Source organism: Hevea brasiliensis, chromosome 4, assembly GCF_030052815.1.
Source record: "Hevea brasiliensis isolate MT/VB/25A 57/8 chromosome 4, ASM3005281v1, whole genome shotgun sequence".
In the NCBI taxonomy this organism is placed as follows: domain Eukaryota; kingdom Viridiplantae; phylum Streptophyta; class Magnoliopsida; order Malpighiales; family Euphorbiaceae; genus Hevea; species Hevea brasiliensis.
Window position 1 is genome coordinate 26,073,717 of NC_079496.1, and position 23,829 is coordinate 26,097,545.

The 23,829-nt window shown below is 32.5% G+C and overlaps 2 protein-coding genes across 3 annotated transcripts in view; both read right to left on the minus strand.

Moving 5' to 3' along the window:
* The window catches only part of LOC110632898 (chaperonin 60 subunit beta 2, chloroplastic), a 71,303-nt gene that overhangs the window by 16,238 nt on the left and 31,236 nt on the right, over nt 1-23,829 (minus strand). The gene's annotated exons all lie outside the window — the stretch shown is intronic.
* Nucleotides 14,834-19,389, minus strand: LOC110632887 (probable serine/threonine-protein kinase PBL16). Of its 2 annotated transcripts, none has more exons than XM_058145645.1 (6): nt 18,739-19,389; nt 17,329-17,636; nt 17,060-17,195; nt 16,114-16,250; nt 15,487-15,625; nt 14,834-15,297 (listed from the first exon to the last, which is right to left on the minus strand). In XM_058145645.1, the coding sequence occupies exons 1-6, from the start codon at nt 18,800-18,802 to the stop codon at nt 14,909-14,911; spliced, it is 1,173 nt and encodes a 390-aa protein (XP_058001628.1). In that variant the 5' UTR covers nt 18,803-19,389; the 3' UTR covers nt 14,834-14,908. The 2 variants fall into 2 exon arrangements, with proteins under 2 accessions (XP_058001628.1, XP_058001629.1); XM_058145646.1 differs by having other exon boundaries at nt 15,502-15,625; nt 18,739-19,384.

Genomic DNA, 23,829 nt, shown 5'->3' on the forward strand with positions numbered 1-23,829 from the left:
TGGGACCCTCGCTGTGGTTATGAAGAGGAAGTCCGAGCTTGAGTAATTACGGCACTGAGTTGGATTTAAGAGAGTCAGTATAGGATCACTCCCATATGTTATGATTGATACTACAGGTGTGTGAGTGCTCCAAATTACCTTTTGATGTTATGATGTGAAAATGTTGTTTATGTTGCATTTCACTCTACTGGTTTCATTAGGTTCAGATATTTATAGAGACTATAGTTAAGATTGATATTTTACTCTCTGAGTCGAACGCTCACTCCTGTTCAAAAATTTTTACAGCCACAGAGGATATTTTGTTCAGGTTAACTCGCCTTTTTACCTCGCAGGTTGTTTATCAATATTGTGTAATTTTAATTACTCCTAGAATTTCCGCATGTGTTAGCAGTAATTATTTGAAATTGGTCTGTAATATTATATTCATGTTGGACCTGTAAACTTAATATTTTAAGTCTGTTTGATGGATTGGATGAGGGAGCTGAGCTCCCATTTATTATTATGTTGATGAGTATGTGGAGGGTGAGCTAAGCTCCCCAATGGATTGTTTATTGTGTTTACAGGTCGGGTGAGTCGAAAACTCCCCGTTGGAAAGTCCATTTTATGGCCGGACTCTGTCCGTTTGTTTTCTTGATATTGGGCCCAAATGGGCCTTAGAGTTGGGTTAATGAATAGTTAAGGCTTACTACGGGCCTCGGGGGCTTTAGGCTGGCCCAGGTCCTAGTGCCGGTCCGGCCCATAGGTTGGGTCGTGACAGAATCGGGAAGAGAGAAAGAAAGGTGGGGAGGGGGGGGGCCTGTGCACTGCGTTTTGGGTTTCTGTTTTTTTTTTTTTTTTACTTCTAATTATACTATTAGTCCCTCAACTTCTTAAAGATTTACAATTAGGTCCAAAATTATTTTATTATGTTAAAATTTAATAAAACTCTAGTAATGATAAAAATAAATATAATCTAGGAAAATTTAATTATTTTATTCTCATTCAATAAATTAACTTTAATTAATTTATTTATTATCAATTTATTTATTATTATTATCTTCCTCATTTTTTTATATATATTTTTAAAATCAATTCAAATAAATCCTATAATATTAATAACATAATATTTCCTTTTTATTTTAATTATAATTTTAAAAATTTTGAGTTGTTACATTCTTCCCCCCTTAAGAAAAATTCGTCCTCGAATTTTTCGAATAAACAAGGAATAAGGAAAGAGGGCTATTGAGATAGGTGCGAACATTTACTCCTCCGGCTAAGCAAAGATGGTTAAAAAGCTTTATTCTTCAAACTCTTTATGCAGTATAGATCGCATTCCTCTGCTCTCTGATTTTTACCGTAGTGCCATAACTGTCATCATCTTTTACTAGAGATGCTCTTATCTCTTAACTATTCATTGATCATTTTTCTGACATCTCAAGTATTTACTACACCTCACTATACTTGACTTGATGTCTCATAACTGTAATCAATTTGGTGCTTACCTCTCTTTCACTACATCCTAACATGTCTCTTAGTAATTTCGGTCCTCATTTTTCTATTCTAACAACCTTTGTTCCCCAATGACATAACTTATGTTTATTATTCCATGGTATCTTATGAGATGTTTTCCTGTAGCACCCATCATAGGCATTCTGTTCAAAATCTTTACTTGCCCTATGACCTTAATAGTCAACACCTATGCATCTTTTTATTTTCATGATACTTCAAATTTCTAATCTATTTGTGTCATTACTAAGGTACTTAGACCAACCTTTGCCCATCTTAGGTAACTAGTCAAGTAGAATTCCATCCAAGTGTCAAGTGTACCCTACACCATTTATCAATATTAGAAAGTGAACTGGGTCTCTTCTCTTATAGGACAAATGTATTTGTATTCCCTGACAACCCATTTAATGCAACATTATCGTTTTGCACTCCTTCTCCGGAATGGAAATATCTAGACTTCTTCCTAAAGCTTCATAGTATGTGGCCTACTTCTGACACATTGGCACTTAGATCGAGGCTCCACTACTTCTTAATCTATCATCTCATAATAACTTGTTTTAAACATCTCTTAGTGTGTTCCTAGCATACCTATTCCTTCTTATCCTCATCATTATAATTAGCTCTACTGAGCTTTCTTCCTGTCCTTTGGATCTTATCCACTTCCTTTTCCTATTTCTGCTATTGTTGATATCTTTTCAACCTGCTGTACTTATTCCTTACTCTTATTTCTGTCCCACCCTTACACCTTTTCCGTCAAGGATGTCCATCCCATCCTCAACTTTAACTTTCTTTTTTTTTTTTTTTTTTAAATTTCTTAGTCTTATCTTGATTACTAGTTCCATTACTTTGAGAATTCTAAACTTAGGATTGACTCATACCAGCACATTCTTCACATTATGTAACACTTGTAATTAACCATAGAAAATTCTTTTTGTATTCCCTTTCCCAACTTAACTATCAGAACATTATCATTTCCTATCAGCCTTAATAGGAAATTGCTCATCCTAGATGGATAGGAGCTCCAGAAATTATAAGTTTCATCTGAACTAACACGGTTGTGGGAAATATGTGCCATGCCTTAATTCTGAACAAGATACTTCACATGTTCATTCTTCTTAATATAATCACATATACTGCCCATAGCTTTCCAAACTTCAGCCTCAACTTTTCCCATTAGCAACAATTTCATTCACTGTAACTCATTAGCAAATAGCACTTCCTCCAGCTTATAATTCAAAAGGGTTGTAAGCCCTGGTAACTAGCTCGATTTAACTCCTGTCACCTCTCTGATCATTCTTTCATACTTAACATTAGGTACACCATTATCATCATTTTCACCTCAAAAGATTGGATATGTACTAACACTCATCAAATGTTCAATTAATTGGGTCACTTTGACACGACCTCTCTTCTTAACATAATCTCCTAGAATCAAAACACAAGCTAATTTGGAAAGAAGGATAAATATTCTCCCACCATTTATGGTATACCATTGTTTGATAAACAAGATTTAGCTCATACCCCTTAGTCTCCCTTTTTAGTTTCATTATTTCTCTGTAATTATTATGCTTTATTATAAGATATCAGTTGTATCTACCATTTGTTATACTGTTGTCCTGCCTGACATATCATCTTAGAATTTACTATTTCCTTTTTACTCTCTATTTATCTTCCATACTTATAATTATTTGTCCAATGCTCCTTATACTTTGTTATATTATAGAAGATAAAAGCACTCACAGATTCTTTCAGATCTACTCTAATCTTATCAATAATCACTCATCTAATCCATGTACTTCTCAATATCTTATAATTACACCCATACCTATCTTGTCCTATTCTGACCTTTACTAGCGTTCTGCTACACATTATCATACTATTATTTATTTGTTTATTATTACTCCTCTTTTTTTTTTTTTTTTACATAATTATCCTGTCGATCACACTGAAAATATCTGTCTAACTCTAATTTTAGACTCTAGGTCTCACCATTCTAAATTTTAACATCAAGGCTCTGTGACATTATCCCTCATTCTTTTCCCTCATCTTGCATATTTAAATCCCTTATGTTGACTTTTATTCAGCTTACTCCTACTGACTTTGCTTCTTTTTCTTATAAGACAATTCGAGTTACCACAACACACTCTATAGCTACTACCTATTTTGGTTGCACACCTCACCTAACTTCCCTCATATTGTCAACAACCAAAAGGATTCTTATGTTATTGCCTCCTTATTCTATCTTGGGGACAGAAAATAGATAAGATCTAATCCAGATCCTACAACTCTAAGCTCTAGGTTCAAGCTCCTAACACTGCATCAATTATAACCTGCTCTGAGTTCTGCACTTCTGAGTCCTATACCATGACAAACATTCCCTCTAATGTCATCCTTTTCTAAGCTCTCTTATCCTTACTTACTTTTTTTTTTTTTAATCTCGTTTACCCTTCCTAGAACCACATTCACCTCCTCAATATCTTGGCTCTATTCTTCCTAATCTTATCCTAATATGTTTTTCCAGTTTATTCTTTAGCCAACTCTTTTTATCTTACCCAAATCTGAACTTTCACTCTTCTATTCTTTAGCTCTATTTTCTTTTTAAACTTGATTGTCATGTCAGAAACTTATACCATTACACTATCCCTACCACGTCATCTATACCTCAATGTTACTCAGAATTGATCCTCTAACTACCCTAGCTAAACTTCTACTGGCATTCAGGCTATCTCTCCTACTGCATTTGAACCACACTCCATCTATATATATATATACATATTCTATGATTTATCGATGCTAACTTTTGTCCTTTTTTTTTACTTTATTTGGAGTATACTTTTGTCTTAAGCATTAAGAAGCTAAGGATGAATAGCAGTCATACTTCTCCTTCGTGATCTCTGTTCTTACCCTTTTGGACTACATACTACCCCCTACTACCTTAGGGAGGGGATCTGTAGCAACTCTAATTTTTCATATCCATTTAATTAGCTGAAACTTAAAATACTAGGTATCCAAACCTGTCATTCAATTTAAAGGCTTACATACATCTTGATCTTACATCTTATGATTCCTACATGGAACTTGTACCCTCTCCAAAACATCTGAGCTAACAACTCTCTATCTCACGCAACAGTCTTATCTGGGACACTATTCCATAAGTTATCATTATCAGTAATAACCTTCGATCCCTTCTGAAAAAATAGGACTATACCCTAACTTATTGCAACAAAGGTACTACATTTACCACCTTGCCAAAACCATGTCAAATTAATGACTCTCTTATCATATCATAGCTCTATAAATCATCAATTCATAGTTTCGACCTTCTCTAAGTAGTAGGGTTGTACTTTACACCTTGCTGATACACACAAGGTATACTATTCTCACTAAGCTCTAAGTAAAGCGTCTGTCATATTGCAAAAACTATCCAAAATTCCATACCGAAGACCAGATGGTCTCACTTTATAGAGGTCACCTTTACTTTGTAACTAATCTGTAACCTTTGGTCTGATGGCAACTCTTGATTTAACTCTAGCTCATGCTAGGGTAACTGAGTCACTAACTCTAGTTATCACCCAACTGTGACCTTTCAATATTCTAACTCTAGACCCCTAACTAGGAGTTCCCAACTCCTCTGCAAATATAGAAATCTGTTCTGGCATAACTATACCAAAACAGAGGCCATCCGCAAACACCCTCATTATGAAGCACCACGGGGATGCACGTAGCTCTACACAATAATCTCATGTCAGTACTGTAATCTGCAGCTTATAGAGCAGACATCGAGAATATTGTATAGTTACTATGATACGTCCTGACAGACTAGGTCTCCCAATCTTTTATCTATCTTGAATCTACTGATATCATAAACTTACTCTGACTGGGTCATCCACTGACGACTGCCAGCAGTGGTATCCTCACCCATATCTAGGGCAACTGTACCATCAAAACTCACCTTTATGTACTCGTGCCTAGCACCAGCTAGGCACAACACTTAGATCCATACTGATAGGAACATAACATTTCTTGGAGTACGTATTTCCATGACAGACCTAAACACATCGGCTAAATCTATTTCACGTCTCTATGTACTCCACAAAAATCAAGATACTAACTAAAGCACTCTTATATTACCCGGGGTATAACGCATATGCTAGAAATAAAGAGTTACAGAAAAAGATAAAATAGGATCCTATACTCCTCATATGACAACTTTGGATGCAAATGTTCCCATGAATCTAAAGCCTAAGCTCTGATACCACATTTGTCACGACCCAACCTATGGGCCAGACCGACACTAGGACCTGGGCCAGCATAAAGCCCCCAAGGCCCGTAAGCCTTACTGTTCCTAAACCCATGACCAGACCCATAATTTAGGCCCAACATGCATATAAAAATAATTTAAATTAAAATATTATAATTTTATTTTGGGCCAACTTAACTCAATAATTATCAGAAACTCAAATTAGGAGAGCCCAGCTCAATCCAGTTATATTATTTACAAATTATTTAAGTATCATACAAATCTTTATTTATTAATCTCAAGAATTTAAATTAACACGATTTCTAACAAGGTCCATACTATTACTAGCACATGCGGAGTTCTTTATTTCAAATTTAGAAAAATAATAAAATAATTAAATAACCGACATTAAACCTGTAAGGAAGGAAGCAGGTTGCTTTATAAAAGAACTCTCCCTATAGCCTGGAAAAATAGGTGAACAGGAGTGAGCGTTCGACTCAGAGAGTAAAATACTAATTTTAACCACAATTTCTATAGCTATCTAAAACTAATGCATCATAAGGAATGGAATGCAACATCATCATAAATTTCATATAAATCACATCATAACAGTAAAAAGGCAATTTGGAGCACTCACACACCAAATACTGTTCAAACAGTACATATATGAGAGCTGATCCCCTATACAGCTCTCTTAATCTAACCTCTGCTAGCGAGTGCCTCTCAAGCCGGACTTTTGCTTAATAAACCAAATGCAGGGTCCCAGCGAGTGTCTCTCAAGCTGTGTTTACCTCGACTTCTCCATAAAGGACCGAGTCCCAGTGAGTGTCCCTCAAGCTGTTCTACCCGTCCTGTCTATATTTAATACCATACCACACGCACGCCAACGCACGCACACTGCTCCAAATTATCATAAACAATATCCATGGCACTTCATCAATTATGAATGTAATACAAAACGTGTCTAGTGTTTAACTACATAGATACATATTTATAAGTGATGCATGGGCATGCTTGAACATATAATAATATCGAAATTATAATTAAAATTAATATTTTACTCACAGTACACCGAGGACTATGGTGGCTGCTGGATGGAGGAAATTAGCTGACCTCAATTACCAAAATAATTATATTATAAATTTATTAGTACTAAGTCAAAATAAAACTCTAAAGAGACAACAGACAGCATAATTCATGTCGAAAATCCGGCAGAGTTTTCCCTATACCTAGGACCTACCCAACCTGCAAAAATGGTTCAAATAACACTTCTAAACTCAACCCATATCTCATCATCATTATATGGCCCCTCCTGGGCCCTCCAAACCAGGCAATACTCACAATCTTAAAAATTATGTTTTAGTCCCTATAATTGACATTTTGTAAAAATCCACTCAAACAAGCTCTAAAAATTCTAAAATTTTGTTCTGCGGTCCTTAGCAATATTATAAGGCTATTGCAAAAGGAATCGAAATTTCTGATCATCCACGAATATTTTATAAATTTTATTCTAACCCAGTACAAGATAAAAATTGAGCAATTTAGAATTCGGGTTTACCTATGCCAGATCTGACACCTGGAATGCGTCCAGAATGTCTGAAAATGCTAGGATTGACTATAATATCGACTACGTTCTAAGACCGGCCGCCGAGTAGCCGGATCTGGCTGAAAATGCGGTCCCGATGCCAGTGAGCTATCCTCGATCTGATTGCACCTAAATTAAGTCCAAATTGTGTTAGTAATTATTATAAAATTATTTTTAAATTTTGGAAAGTGAAAAAGTTCAAAAATCTCATCAAGCGATATAGACTGTCTAATTATCACCTTTTTCAAACAGTGTCTGATCGGAGCAGAACTAGTTCTATCTCGAAGATCTCATGGTCCAGTTTCCATCGGTCGTCTCGAATTTCCGATCCGATGGTCGGATCGACCGAAAACTTGCCGAAAAGCCCACTGCCCAAAACTTTCTCTCTCTTCTTTCTCTCCCCTTGGAACTACGGCTGTCGGCGATGGTTTGAAGCACCATCGGTTAGGAAAAGTGCACCAAGTCATGAGGAGGTGAACACCGGTGGGACTACAGCCATCCAGTGTCAAAAACGCCGATAATCGAGGCCCAAAACTCCGATGGCAGGTGGCTTCTCTCTTTCATCCTTCCTCGCGCTTTTACGGCCGAAGCTCGCCATCGAGGCATCACAGGAGGTCACTGGTGTCGGGGGTGGTGGTTGGAAACGCTGGCCAGCGATGGGTGGCGGGGGTGGTGGCCGGAAGCAAAGGAGAAGGGTGGGAGAATGATGGAATCGGGAAGAGAGAAAGAAAGGTGGGGAGGGGGGGCCTGTGCACTGCGTTTTGGGTTTCTGTTTTTTTTTTTCTCTTTTTTAACTTCTAATTATACTATTAGTCCCTCAACTTCTTAGAGATTTACAATTAGGTCCAAAATTATTTTATTATGTTAAAGTTTAATAAAACTCTAGTAATGATAAAAATAAATATAATCTAGGAAAATTTAATTATTTTATTCTCATTTAATAAATTAATTCATTATCAATTTATTTATTATTATTATCTTCCTTATTTTTTATATATATTTTTTTAAAATTAATTCAAATAAATCCTATAATATTAATAACATAATATTTTCTTTTTATTTTATTTATAATTTTGAAAATTTTGGGTTGTTACAAAGATTGTCATTTTTGGGCATCGACACCACCATAAATAGGAAACCCATGAGTGACTGTGAGTCCAAAAGAAGAGATGAAGAGAGGTAGAGCCACCGATGGGTTGTATATATATAAGCGAATTGTTTAAAGGCTTCTAATTCTTGGAATTGTGCCAATTCCAATTTTAAGGACTGACGAGGGTTGGACGTAAGAGTAAGGCTCTGTTGGTAGGCCTTTAGGCAAAAATGATAGGAATGAACCGTCTCATATCTAAAAGAGAGGGAAAGGTAAAGATATAGACAAGGATGTAACTTACCTTATTGTATAGAATACTTATCTTTGAGGCAGTGAAGCCCAATGGACAAATTTGTGAGGGCTAAGTGGGTTAAAGCAGATAATACTATACAATTGAGCTGAGGCCTTACACTTCATATGCATTGGGCAGCTCAATTTCTTCATAACCCAATCAACTTAATGTTAATTTTACTCTCTTACCACCCATTCCTCTCCCCTACATAAGGTGCTTCAATCCATTCAATTCTTTAAGCATTTCATTTCTAATAGAATTTACTGTCAGGTTTCTTTAAATTTCTTGGTATATTTTATTGTTGAAATTCATTATGGGCTTTTGAAGAATTTCCTAGCAAGTACAGCCCCCAAATTTCTATAAGTTAGATCAAATATAAGTAGCCATGTTGTGGGCAATCTTTGAAATTTTAGTGAAGAACAAAGCAAGTAAATTTATGTTTTCCAACCAAAATTTGGAGTTCTATCGGAGATTCTTGTGGTGATGTTAATTTGGGAGTTGAATAGTGTTTGAGAGAATTTTCTCAAGAAAAAAAGAAAAAAAATTCAAAAAGAGTATTTCAAACACAACTCAGAGCCCTTACATCTTTGAAAATATTATGCTTTTGCTGGAGATACAGATACAAGAAGTATTTACAAGAACTTCACTTAAAGATTGTGTGTGTGAGAGAGAGAGGGGAGAAAGAGGAAGAAAGAAAGAAAGAAAGAAAGAAAGAAAAGAGGAGGAACACAAGTATTATGGGAGATCATGATAAAATAAGAATGACTAATTTTTACTTCTCTTTAGACTAACTTTTGTATGTGATTAATGATAAAAACATAAAATTTTGAATAAAGGAATTATTTATTATAGGAAATAATAAACTTAAATATATATTTTTTTAATATAATTATCAAAATACAAATTTGAAGTAATGAATAATGACAAGATCTCAAGCTAAATTCACCCTATAAAAACAATAGTGACATTTATTTGGCTGACTCAAAAATTGATTAGGAGGAGCAGTTTTCATGTGTAGACAAGTGGCTTTGTTTTCCTAGAGAGAGAATGTTTTAGAGTGAGAAAGACAAGCAAATAATTAATGATGATCAACGTATAAAAAAATAAATAATGAAATATTATTAAAAAAATTAATTAAAACTTATTTAATAATTTAATACATGTATAATTATACTATTTTGTCTTGATAAAATTTATTATTGAAAAGTTATAATAGAATTTTAAAAAAATATATAACTTTGAATGCACAACATGTTTTCCTGTTTCAATTAATTTTAAATTTTATCAGAATTCAATAATTAAACTTATAATATGTACAAACAAACAAGTGTAGATACAAAGAATATTTTTTTTTTCAGAAAAAAGGGTTAATTGACCTCATTTTGTACACTAAATCCACCACTTAAAGTGCAAAATTATGACAACACTAACAAAATGGATAAATTTTGACAACTGTTCCTAAATTTATGTAGTTGTAACATTACAGTATCTTAACTTAAAAATATAACATAAAACCCCATCAACTTTCAAATTTTACACAGTAAAATCCCTCTAACCTCCAATTACCGATTTTTCAGTTAAACGCTGACTTGGGCAGTTTCAGCATGGAGCTTAGTAAGTATTTCTCTTTTCTTTCTCAAGCCATGTGTAAATTGAATCTTTTTCTCTCTATAGACAGAATAAATTTTTACATATAGAGAGAATAATTTTATACTTTGCAGAAGAGAGGAGAAAGAAATGTTGACTAAGTGCCATGTAAGAGCTGTTCACGTCAATTTCTAACTAAAAAAATAAGTAATTGAAAGTCAGAGGGATTTTACTGTGCAAAATTTAAAAGTTTAAAGGGTTTTATGTTACATTTTAAAGTTGAAGAACTGTAATGTTACAACTATATAAGTTCAGAGATAGTTGTTAAAATTTATCCCTAACAAAGCTAATTGGAGGTGAAGAAGCAAAATGAAACAAAGAGTGGCTTGGAAATTGTGTGAAGGAAAATTCTAACTTCTCCATGATATTGCAGAACCAACATTTGTGATAATAGTTTGATGTTTGGATATTCTATCCATTGTCATTTACCAAATCCAAGAAGTAGTAAAGGTTGCTTTAGGTGCCTCCTTCTTCTTCTGTTTCACTCCAAGAGTAAAATGAGCTTTTGGGTTGAGAATAATTTGGAGTATTTAGGAAAATAACAACTAAGTCTCAATCTCAAATTAGTTGAGATCGATTATATGGATTCATTTTTTGCTATTTAGTTCTGTTAGACATTAGATCTACATTAATACCCAAAACTTGTAAATCTTTTAATACTACTTCTCTCTACGTCATTTTAGGGCTTCCCCTTCTCTAGAGATGGAGGCAACGCTGGCTAAGGGGGGCACTGGCCCCCCTGGAATTTTAAAAAAGTTTGAGGATATTTTAATAATTTAACTCTCTAACCCTAAAAGTTTTTTTAAACAGCTACATCACTCATATGCTCACAGCTCTGCCAATAAAAGAAACCTATTTTCTTTGCAATTTCTCTCTTTCACTTCACCTCACCCTTTCCTTTTTTCTACTTTACAATTTCTTAGATCATTTGTCTAGTTCTATATGTGAGCCCTAACTCCTAAATCTACTTTATAACTCCTAAATCTACTTTAACTCTATAATTTTTATTTGTTTAATTTTTGTCTTTTTTTTTCATAAAATCTTTTTTTTTCTTTCCTACTTTGTATATTTTTTTTTTGTGTATAATCAATCAAAGAAAAAGGCCATAGAATAATAGATAACAAATCTGAAAATAGATTTGATTTTTTTATTATTATAACTATTAATTTTTCTTTCTATTGATCAATTATTGTTTGACAATTCTAGTTGGGCAATTAAATCCATCTAATGAAATTCAGTGGGGCAATTTCCTTTTTTTCCAAGCAATTTGCAATAAAAAAAATGATAATAATGCATTAGAAAATCTATCATTTAATTTATTATTTTGTTGTGAGTTGATACTTAAAAATATACATGTATAGATAAATAGATACATTAACATTATCTGCTATTGTTTTATAGAAAATATTAGATGGAGTATGAATTTGAAGTTTTGAACGGTAATCAAAATTTAATTAACAAAAAAAAGTATACATTTAAAATGAATATATCAAAGAAATTATAAGACTTAACTAGATATTTCATTAATTATTTATAATGTATGTCCAATTTTGAAATCTTTACTATTAAAGAAAGGTAAAAATTGTAAAATATCCTTGTCCTTTAGTTTAATAATAAAAATTACTCATTGTATTTATTGATATTATTATTTCTTTTATATATAAATCTTTTATATATTTTATTTAATAAAAATTTATTTCATAGTTGCATTGGTATTATTATCTTAATTTTATATAAAAATTTTGACTGTCTTTTATTTTATAGATATGGAGCAATTTTTTAAAAGAAATTCAAATCCTGCAGAATCATCATCATTCATCAATCAATCAATCTGTTCAACCAGCACCACCTAAGCAGATGATTATTGAGAAAGTTGAGGTCGTTATAGAAAATATTCCTTCTGATTTAGGATTGCAACCTAACATAATGAGCCATCCTCCTGATATTAGGAATCAGGTACGTAAAACTTACTTACTTGAAGGTCCATGTCAACCACGCCATCATAAATTTTCTCAAAAGGTAGATGGAACTTGAAAACGAAGATTTATTGCATCTTGGTTTAATGAATTCAGTAGTTGGTTGGAATATAATATTGAAAAAAATGTTGCATATTGTTTATATTGTTATATTTTTGCAACTGGGCATAGTGAAAGAGGTCATGATACTTTTGTATTTAAAGGTTTTACTAATTGATGAAAGAAAGAAAGATTGAGAGAACATATAGGAGACTATAATAGTGTTCATAATAAATGTTGGTTAGCTTGTGAAGATTTTATGAACCAAGCTCAACACATTGAAGTTTCTTTTTTAAAACAATTAGAACAGTAAAAAATTGGGTATCGTTGTAGGTTAAATGCATCAATTAAATATCTTCATTATCTCTTTATACAAGGATTGGCTTTTTAGGGGAGTGATGAGTCTAAAAATTCATTAAATCAAGGAAATTTTCTTGAATTATTAAAAGTTCTGGCTTCATGTAATGAAGAAAATAATAATGTTGTGTTAAAGAATGCTGTTGACAATCTCAGACTCACATCTCCTGATATTCAAAAAGATATCATTAATGCATTTTCAACTAAGACAATAAAGGCTATCATTGCAAATTTGGGAGATGATTTGTTCTCTATTTTAATTGATGAATGTCAAGATGTATCAGTTAAAGAGCAAATGAGAGTTATCATACGATATGTCAATGGATTTAGATGTGTCATTGAAAGATTTATTGTTCTTGTGCATGTCCATAATACAAGTGCGACATCTCTTAAAGAAGGTATTGAGTCTTTGCTCTCTACGTATGGCTTGAGTATATCTAGTTTGAGAGGTCAAGGCTATGATGGAGCTAGTAATATGCGGGGTGAATTTAATGGCCTTAAAAGTTTGATTTTGAAGAAGAATTCTAATGCTTATTATATCCATTATTTTGCTCATCAACTCTAACTCACACTTGTTGCTGTTGCTGTTGCTAAAAAACATTCAAGTATAAGTTCTTTTTCCAATACTGTTACTCGTTTGGTCAATGTTATTGGAGGTTCTTGTAAATGTGGGGATATACTTCGAGAAAAGCAAATAGAGAAAGTGTTCGAAGGGATTGCAAAAGGTAAAATAAAAACCAGACATGGTCTAAATCAAGAAATGGCATTAAAGAGATTGAGAGATACTCGTTGGAGTTCTCATTATGGTACGCTTATTAATTTAATGCATTTATTTCCTTCTATCATTAATGTTCTTGAGTATATTGGAGAAAATGATAGTAGTGATCCACAAAGGGCCGAAGCAATTGATTTGCTAGATATTATGAATCAATTTGAATTTGTCTTCGTGTTGCATCTTATGAAAAAGATTTTGGGAATCACATATAAGCTATCATAAGTTTTACAAAGGAGGGATCAAGATATTATAAATGCTATGAATCTATTTAAAGTCTCAAAATGTCGTTTGCAAGTGATAAGAGAAAATGGTTGGGAATCTTTGTTACTTGAGGTATTCAAATTTTGTGGTAAATATGATATAGCCGTATTAGATATGGAGGATGTCTATGTAGCTAGAGGGAGATCAAGGTATATAAGTGAAGAAATGACAAATCTTCATCACTGTCATGTTAAGTTGTTTTATTCTATGATTGATATGCAGTTTCAACAACTTAATAATCGATTTGATGAAGTGAATATAAATTTGCTTTTATGTATGATATGTCTTGATCCTAATGACTTATTTTCTGCATTCGATATGGGCAAATTGATTCAACTCGTAAAATTTTATTAATGTGAATTTTCTCCAGTTACTCTAATTGAACTTGAATCTCAACTTGAGAACTTTGTCTTTGATATGCATATGGATAAGAAATTTTCTGAAGCGAGTGGAATTGGAGGTCTTGTTGAGAATATGGTTGCTACAAGAAAGCATATTATTTTTCCATTGATGTATTTGTTAGTCAAATTATCATTAATCTTGCCAGTTGCTACAGCCACAGTGGAAAGAGCTTTTTATTCAATGAATATTATTACAAGTTCACTCTGTAATAGAATAGGAGACGAGCTACTAAATGATTATTTGGTGACTTATATTGAAAGAGATATATTTGTAAATATTAATAATGAAATTATTATGAATAGATTTCAGTTAATGAAAAATGGACAAAGATTATTATAATTTAATTGTAACAGTTTATTAATATTTTCTTGTCAATTTATATTTATTTATATATATTATTTTTATAAATTACGTATTTTAATTGGACCTTCCTCAGTTGAATTCTTGGCTCTATCACTGCCCTTCTCTCTCCTTCCTCAGCTAATTTATTACACTTTTACACTGGAGTATTTGATCTCTGTGTTGTACATGACCAAACCATTTTAAATGTCTCTCTCTTAGAGTATTTAGGAATAGATTTAAATACTGATAACTCTCGATGGCAAAAGAAGTGAAAGAAATATTTAAAAAAAAAAAAAGGAAAGGAAAGAAGAAAAGGTTTAAGGCATCAGACACACACAAGGAAAGCTATTTGATGCAAAAACTCTACTTTTGCATGGAAGAAGAAGCTTAACAAAAACAAAATCAGACCCATGTCAGTTACAGTGAATCTTCTTTTCTTTTTAACTCGCCATCTGCTACACTAATCACAGTAAACACAGACTTCCCATTTGAGCCTTCTTCAGGAACTTGCAGAGGCTCCAATGAATCAACTATATCGCGCATTAGAGGCCTTGCTTTTGGATTTCTGTTCAGGCAATGATAAGCTAGCATAGCTGCCTTGTGGATTCCTTTAATAGGGTAATCTCCCTCTAATCTTGCGTCTATAATGTTGAGCAATTTCTTTTTCTCTTTTAGCAAAGGGAGAGCCCAATCAGGAAGGTTCTGCTCTCGGGCTGGTCTTGATTTATCTAAAGATTTTCTGCCTGTGAGAAGCTCAAGAAGAACAACACCAAAGCTGTATACATCGCTTCTAGGAGTAAGATGCCCTGCACAAAAGTTGAAGGATTCATATCAGTTTTAAGTTTGCTCAGGGAAGAATGATTCCTTTGCCCACTATGAAATCCGTCAACTTCATTTCAAATGTTATGCATAGCATTAGCATTTCAAAAATAAAGAGCAAATTTCAATAACTTCAAGGCCACCTGACCCTGAACAACAAAGAAGCTTGAACTTACTTCGTGGAAAGTTACCTGTCATTATATATTCAGGTGCCGCATACCCATAAGTTCCCATTATGCGTGTGGAAACATGAGTTTTGTCTCCCATAGGTCCATCTTTTGCAAGACCAAAGTCAGAAAGCTTTGCATTATATTCCTGTTAGTACATTGAACCACAAATGTAAGCAAAAGTTTGATGTTAAAAGGGAATTAGCAACAAGTACCACATGATTCATAAAACCCCCATAATCAAGTCTTAGCAGCACTATCATAAGCATTTGGCAACATGCAGATGTTGCTGATCATCATGTTTAAATATGAAATATCTAATGATGTTAAAACTAATGCTGTTAAATCCTTGTAGTGAAATGACATTCACGCATTGAATGTTGATTCAGCTTGTGCAATTAACTTTCGTAAATCGTAAAATGACAGGTGCCATATATATCTTCTTATTTATTCTCTATGAGTGCTTCCTATAACACATTATTATAGCTTCCCCAACTATGAAATTTTGGTTTTTGGTGGAAATCAAAATTTGTCCTTTCAATAGTTTCAATTCAAGCATTAAAAAAAAAAAATGGAACCTATCATTTAATTTTCTTTTCTTAGGTCACAGTAATGTAGCATTTTTAACAAACGAACCAGGTCAAGCAGAATATTAGATGTTTTAAAATCACGATAGATAACAGGTTTTTCAGCTTCATGGAGAAAGGCAAGTCCTTTTGCTGCAGCAAATGCAATCTTCATTCTAATATGCCATGGAAGAGGAAGCAATACTCCTGTAACATGAAAGGGATACATTGTTATATATTCCAAAAGATGGAAAAATAATTAAAATGTCACAAAATTAAGGGGCTGCGATTAAACTGAGAAAAGTACATTAATTATGCTACAGTAACTTTAGATATGCTCCAGACTCCAAAGACAGTTAAAGGGAACAAAAAATCTTTTAATATTATTAAGTCATTATTAAGGTTAACTGTAGGGTATGCATCCTCAATATTTGCATATATCATCTATTAGCACCTTTCCAGGGGCTTTTGGTAATTACCTTCCATAGGAGTAACTTCCAGGTAAAAGAACTACCTCTATCAGACTGCATAACTTTTTAATTCTATAACCCACATCTACAGTACTCTACCTTTCATTTTCACCTTCTTTGAAAGTAACATCAAATGTCAGATGTAGGCTGCTAGAAACCATTGTGGCTTTTGATAAATTACTTTCAAACACAAAAATGAAGCCTATCGCATTCAGAAGCAATGTCCTTAGATGGCAATCCTAGCACTTACAGTGTCATCACACCAACAATCATTACACTAGAGCTTGGCTCTATAGAAATTGAGCTTGCAAAAAGAAGGCATCAAGAGGTAAGAGATAAAAGGTAGGCAAGGGCAGCTAAATAAAAGAAAAAGAAAAATTAAACTATTTTGAATCATTTTCCTGGCAAATAATTGCCTTATTTGCTAGATCAGGCATATTTTCCTTATTAAAATCTGCATTATTTATTTTATTTAAGCATCCAAGATGAGCAAGGAAAATTCTTTTCAGGATTTTAATATTTTTAGAGAATTTATGAGATACTTACTTGAAAATAGATGATTCTCCACGCTACCCCGAGCCATATACTCATATATTAATACCCGGTGTTTGTCTTCACAGCAGTATCCAATCAATTTCACCAAATTTGGATGAGAAAGCTGCCCCAGAAATATGACTTCTGCCTGAAAATTATCAAAACTCTTAATCAATCTTATCAAGAGTATAAATGATACAACAGAAAGAAAATGTACAGCAATGTCTCTCAAAATGGATAACATTATATTTAGTAAGGGCAAGAAAAGAACAAAAGATTACCAGCCATTCTCTGTGGCCTTGATAACTATTATCACCATCATGAACCTTTACAGCAACTGGAAGGGGCTGAAGCCCCTCCCTTAGATCCTCAGTAATAAATCCTTCATAAACACTTCCAAATCCTCCTCCACCCAAAACGCGATCCTGCCTAAAGTTTCCAGTGATTACCTTTAGCTCATCATATGTAAAGGCAATCAATGGATTTGCAGCTGAATCGCGACGCAAGTCTTCTACTTCCTCAGGATTTGATGGAAGCTTCCTAATATCATTCATTGGTTTCCCTGAAGGGCTTTCGTCTTTTGGAGACTCTAAAATGGAAAGATGATAAAACATAAAATCAAATATACCATCATTTCATATCACAAGAAGGAAGAAGCAAACTTTATTTATATGCTCCTTTAAGACTGATCAAATAAATAAGTTCAGCACAATTTTGCTATTGAAAATTAAAATTTTGAATTCTATCAAATTAATAGTATGCTTTCAGAACTACTTTTAGGCAGAAGAATCATGTTCTGCACTCTGAATTATAATTTAAATCTAAATGTTCATAAAAGGCAGCAAAATTGAGTCAAATAATTTATTCCTCATATTTTCCTTTCTTCACCAGTTGACAGAAAATTATCAATAATAAAAGAACTCGGGATGGAACCTTGAAAGATAATGAGGAAACACAAATACAATAGCTAACTTCTAAAGCAAGAAAAGGAAAGAAAACAAAAAGGTAAAGAATAGTTAAAAAATAACAATTAAAACATTTTCTTTTTTACTTAATTTTGAAAACTTACTACAAGTGATATAATAGTGTTGAGATAAGTACCAGCCCACCATGATAATTTTCCACTCTCCACATAAGAAGGAAAATAGAAAGTGTATCACCTTCATAGGTGGTAGGAATAAACTAAAGTCAAGGAAGAAAAAAAAAGGTACATTCCCTTTTATTCTTTTCTTAACAAACTTCAGAAGGATGGAACATCATACAAATAAATCATCTTCCAGGATGCCAAATTCTTTTTTAGATAATCTTGGAAAAAGCCCCAAAAAAATGACTAGACAACATAAGAAACACAAGACAAACAGAATGTCAAGAGAATGTGAATATCCAATCTCATATGATTTTGGAGAAAGAAAAAGTCATCAGAATCAAGCCCTTAACTTATCACAGAATCAAAATAATTATACAAAGAGAAAAAGGAAGTAAGAAAAATGAAACATATAATTCACTAAGGAAATAGAGAATAGAAGCAGAAAATCACAGAACACGATAATTTCAATCAAACTATAGTCCTGCTTTTAGCTGACAGTCATAGAAAAAAATCACAATAAGAGAAACCCATTTCTTAAATCAAACGAGAAACAAAACACAACTATATTGATTAGATTAAACAAGTAAAGAGACTGGTAACCAACCTGATTTTGCATTTGATGAAACTCTGTAAACTGAAGGCTCCCATCTACACCAACAATTTCCCATTATAAATAAATATGTACAGTATATTAAAAAAAATAATCCAACAAAAATTCAGCTTTCTTCACCACCAATAACTGCTCATCAACCCAAGATGGAACTTAATATCCATCTTATGGAAATAATTACAAAAGGGAAAAAAAACACATGAATATATGAGAAAAGAACGAAAACACTTCCAAAAACGAGGTTATGTTTAAGTGGAATGAGAGAAATGTTTTGTGGGTGCAAATGTTGATGAGAGATAGAGGAAGAGAGAGAGAGAGAGAGAGAGAGAGAGAGATAGAGAAAGAGTTCTTGATGGAAATGATGAGGGGAGTATCAAGTGTGGAGGTGGGGGCTAGTTCTTGGCCATGGCTGAGATGGGCCCACAAAGAGCATGGTTTTCTTATTTTGTTGAATTTTTTTTTGGCTTTCAGAAACAAAAATGTGTCTGATTTTGTGCGATTTCATTTAGTGCGCACTTTGATTCCCACCACCACCAATCTTTTTCTACCATTGTCTTTTCTTTTGCTCAACCATAACCCATAGCCTATCTTTGTAATTCCCAGTTTCCCACTTCTCTTCCATACTGTACTCTGCATAGTACATACCAGATTTACAAGAAACTTTGCAACCACTTTACCTACTATCATTTCTTGCTATTATTGCTATTATTTATATATTCACCACTACCTAAGTGGGTTTCAATTTCTTTTATTTTTTATTTAATATATATATACTTTCCCAAATGATTTTCATTTAATCAACTTGAAGCCATTAGCTGCACTAAATGATCAAGGTTCTATTTTTAAAAATATAACCAATAAGAGTACCTTTTTCTCATACACGAATCTCCTACTGAGATATATATATGAATTTAGTATGGCATAAAACAAACTTATTTTAATATACTACTCAAATTCAATATCAAAACAAATATTCTTTTATGTACCTTTTTTTTAATTTTTTTAATACAATATTGAACTACAGAGTTTCGTACAAGAAAATAAAAAGATTATTAAATTAAAAATAATAATAATAAAAAAAGGGATTTTGTGGGCTGCGCATTGTATGATGGGTAAGAACACGTCAACATCGAGGAGTGCCTAATTAGTTGTGGATATGGTGCGCTCAGTGGTGAGTCCGATGATGAGTTTCAAATCCATCATATCGTTTGGTGACTAAAGCTATATATCTCTAATGCTAACCTCATCTTCTTCATCTTCTATCAAGAACTTCAGTCTTCTGTTTTCTGCTCTTTAATTTGGTCTACAATTCAAATACATCTTGGCTTTGTACAAGTTACATTAGTGCTCAACTTTTAACACATTCAAAAGGAGGAAGCTCGCTACTTATTAAAATGCGTCCACACTGAAGAAATTAAGAAAAGAAATTGAAAAATATACTACTAAGAAAAGAAAAAGAAAAGAAAAAAGCAGGGTTGAGATGCTATATATATAATTGCAATTTCTTTTTAAGAAAAATCTCCACTAAATGTATAGCCTTTTCTTGTTAGTGTGTTTCTGTGGAAAGGTGATAAAGTGCAAGGCAGTGCGTTTCAACTTGACAAAAAGATTTTATCTTCGAGATGGTTCTTTCTGATCCTTATAACATGCCTGCAGGTGAAAGTGTATAAATGATAGTTAGCGATACACATGCCAAATGACAATGTAGAGTTCCTGCATAACAGCGGACAAACCATTCTATAAATTCTTTCTTTTACACGGTTTATGGAAGATAATGACCAGATAGCTTTGCTTTGGTTGTCACCACTACTAGCAGTCGGCATGCAAGACATAATTTTAAAAATAGTAATTAATGATACTTAGGTTTACCACAAGCTGTTTTACACAATACATTCTTTGTTTACTTTTGCCTTTGAAAGTTAATTAAGTGGCAGGAAAATCAAAGTCTCTATCTCTTTCACTATCAACTATATATATGACTATATAAAGTTGTAGATTCTTATATATATAGAGACTGCAAGAAACTAGAAATTTTCTGCTATATGGCACACGATATCCCACATTGTCACTTCATGAGCTTGATGTATGTATATATTTCTCTTATATATCTGCTTTTGGAAGATCTTTAGCTAAGTGAAAACAATGTTAGTGAATGGTGGGTCTAATAATATTATAGAAAAGTTTCAATCTCCTCTTATTATTATTTTTCTTTTTATAAGCAATATAATTTTATTAAAAATTATCTAGGAAAAAACTTAACTTACACCATGCAACTAAAATCTGATTGGCAAACCTCCTCGATACACCAAATCTAGAAAGAATAATGCAAGCTAAATAAAAAAGAAAAACCTGGAGAAAACACGATGCAAAACTTGGTACAAAGGTAGAGTTAAATAGACTAAGATGACCAAAGTACAGCCAAAACACAGTAACATATTTCTCCTTGGCTAGAAAACCATGGATGGATGGAAGAGAGGGTCTTCCTTTCTCCCTCTCGTCCACCTCTCTCTTTCTAACACGCATGCAATAATCAGATGCCTTGTGTTGATAATTAATAATGGCTAACCAACTTATCATAATATTTATGCAGGTATATATGATTAATGACAATTCTATGTAGGAAAATTGAAGGTCGAGTAATGAACAAGTTTTATTTATCATAATCATAATCATATATAATCAACAAATGCACTACTATATCCAATATTAAAACTATTTTAATCTTATAATTATAATTAATTACATTTGATATATATCATTGTTACAATTAATGGCAATCAATGGTAGATTATGCATTCAAACAAATTAATTAGAGGAGATTAAAGTGCAGTCAAAGTCAATAACTTCTCTATAGCTATAATAATTAAATGGGCTTCCCATATACAATGAACAATGAGAAAGTATGCAGATAATTAATTGGAGAGTACTAATACAAGTATATCCATAATAATCATATAATCATATTAATCTAAAACTATAGCTAAATAATTATCAACTATATTATTGGGATTAGTATATACTTGAGATTAATTTGCATAGACATATATAGTCGCATAGAGTAGAATATTTTTAAAGCACTTTTGTACTGATCAGTATCTTCTACTGACAATTATGGGTTACATATAATGAGAACTTAAATGCATAATTGGAGAGTAATTTAGAAGTATTATTAATCATAACTATAATTTAATATATTCAGAACAAAGATTAATCTTCCCTTACATGCATGATTATCAACATGGAATCAATTAGTACATTCCAGATAATTAAATTAATACAAGAATGCAATTATAAGACACTTTTTTCACTATTACATTGACTAATCGTACTAAAATGCATTTTTGGAAGTTAAATAATTACATTTAGAGATTCATTAACTGCATCCAATGACTAAAGTTTCTTAATTAGTCAGGTTTGTTGAAAAAGATTTTTCAACTCTGTCCCACCTTTTCTACTAACAAGACAAAACACACTAATTTGCTTTTGAACTGCTAGGGCTAAAAGGGCATTTTTTTTTTATACACCTTGAATAATATTTTCATGAGCTAGCTAGCTGTTGAACAACTAAAATGCATGCAACTTAGGGAAGAACACACACATATTCTTGCTATATATATTAAACGTTAATTAATTAATTATACTAACAGTTAAACACTTTTTAATCATCTGATAACGACCTATCTGCATTTATTATTCTGAGAAAATATATTCAATAGTCACTATATTCAAGAAGGCAATTCACAGTCAACCCTGACATTATATAAAAGCTGTTTAAACTTTTTAATCATCCTTCTTCATCAGCTATCCGTAAATATCAGTAATTTGCATATGTATGTGCGTGTGCAGTGAGCTATATTCAAATTATACTAAATGATAGTTTTCAGTAATTGTATATTCATCAAGTCTATTGAAAATCAAATGCTTGACCCTCATTTCACTGCAAAAACAACAGTAATTAAGGAATAAATTGCTTGGCTTTCAAACCAGCCAAAAGTAAACCCTTTATACATGTATACTTTTCGCTATCAAATTTTATTAATGTATTAGAAGCCATGAAACTATCATATGCAAAATTCTTCAATTGGCTGTGTTTCCACTTGAGGTTTGTAATCAATCACATTGTATAAATATTCAGCATGGTGAATTGGATTTGACCATATCATCTATCTAACTATTATAATGTCCCTAGAAAGATAAATTCCTTATGTTGCACTTAAATTTCCTGCTTATCAAAGCAAACTGTATGCTTTACTTCAATAACATTATGATCATTTATTAAGATGCCATTATGGATTTATGTGACAGAAATCTAATTCCAATGGTCAAAGAAAGTTCCTAGTATTCATCTTGAAGAGGTTTAATGATGTGAAGTTTATGTTGGAAGGTAAAATTCGAATCGTAATCGTAAGCTCTAAGACCTTTGATTATAAGCTTGTGATTACACAAACAAGACGCAAATAGGTTTGATCATTGGAATGTGTTAGTGAAAGTTTAGCTAAGATGAATGAAGTAGGTTTGATCATTGCTTCAATCTTAGTTCTACACTTTAAATTAGTATTTTAGTAGATAGTAGAGCTTCTCCGAGCTACTTGAGTAAGCTTTGAGGATAATTACATGACATACATAGGTTTATATCTTAATTGTAGACTTCCATCCTTTGTTTATAGGTGCAACATTTTAATTAAGAAAATAACCAAAGTTAAATTGAGTACTAATGTGTAGTAGTGATTTAATTATTTATTTGCAAAGAGTTCATTATTTTAGGGATAGCTAGCTTAGATTTTCTCTTCTAATAGAAGCATTTGTAGCTTGGTGCATCATTAGGATTCTATTGCTTATTAGAAGTGCTATGCTATTTTGCAAAGTATGATTCCTAATTTTAAAGTCTATACCTTAAAACAATTCTCAGCCATCATCAGAATTGTATGTAGCTTAACCTTTTTCCATTAAGCATATGTATAGCTTAAACCTATAATTAACCCATAGGTTAATTATCGATTAGGATCGAAAACTAGGTTGTTAGCAAGAAATTAAATACATAGAAGGCAATAATTAATTAAACCAACTTGTGCATATACCTTATTT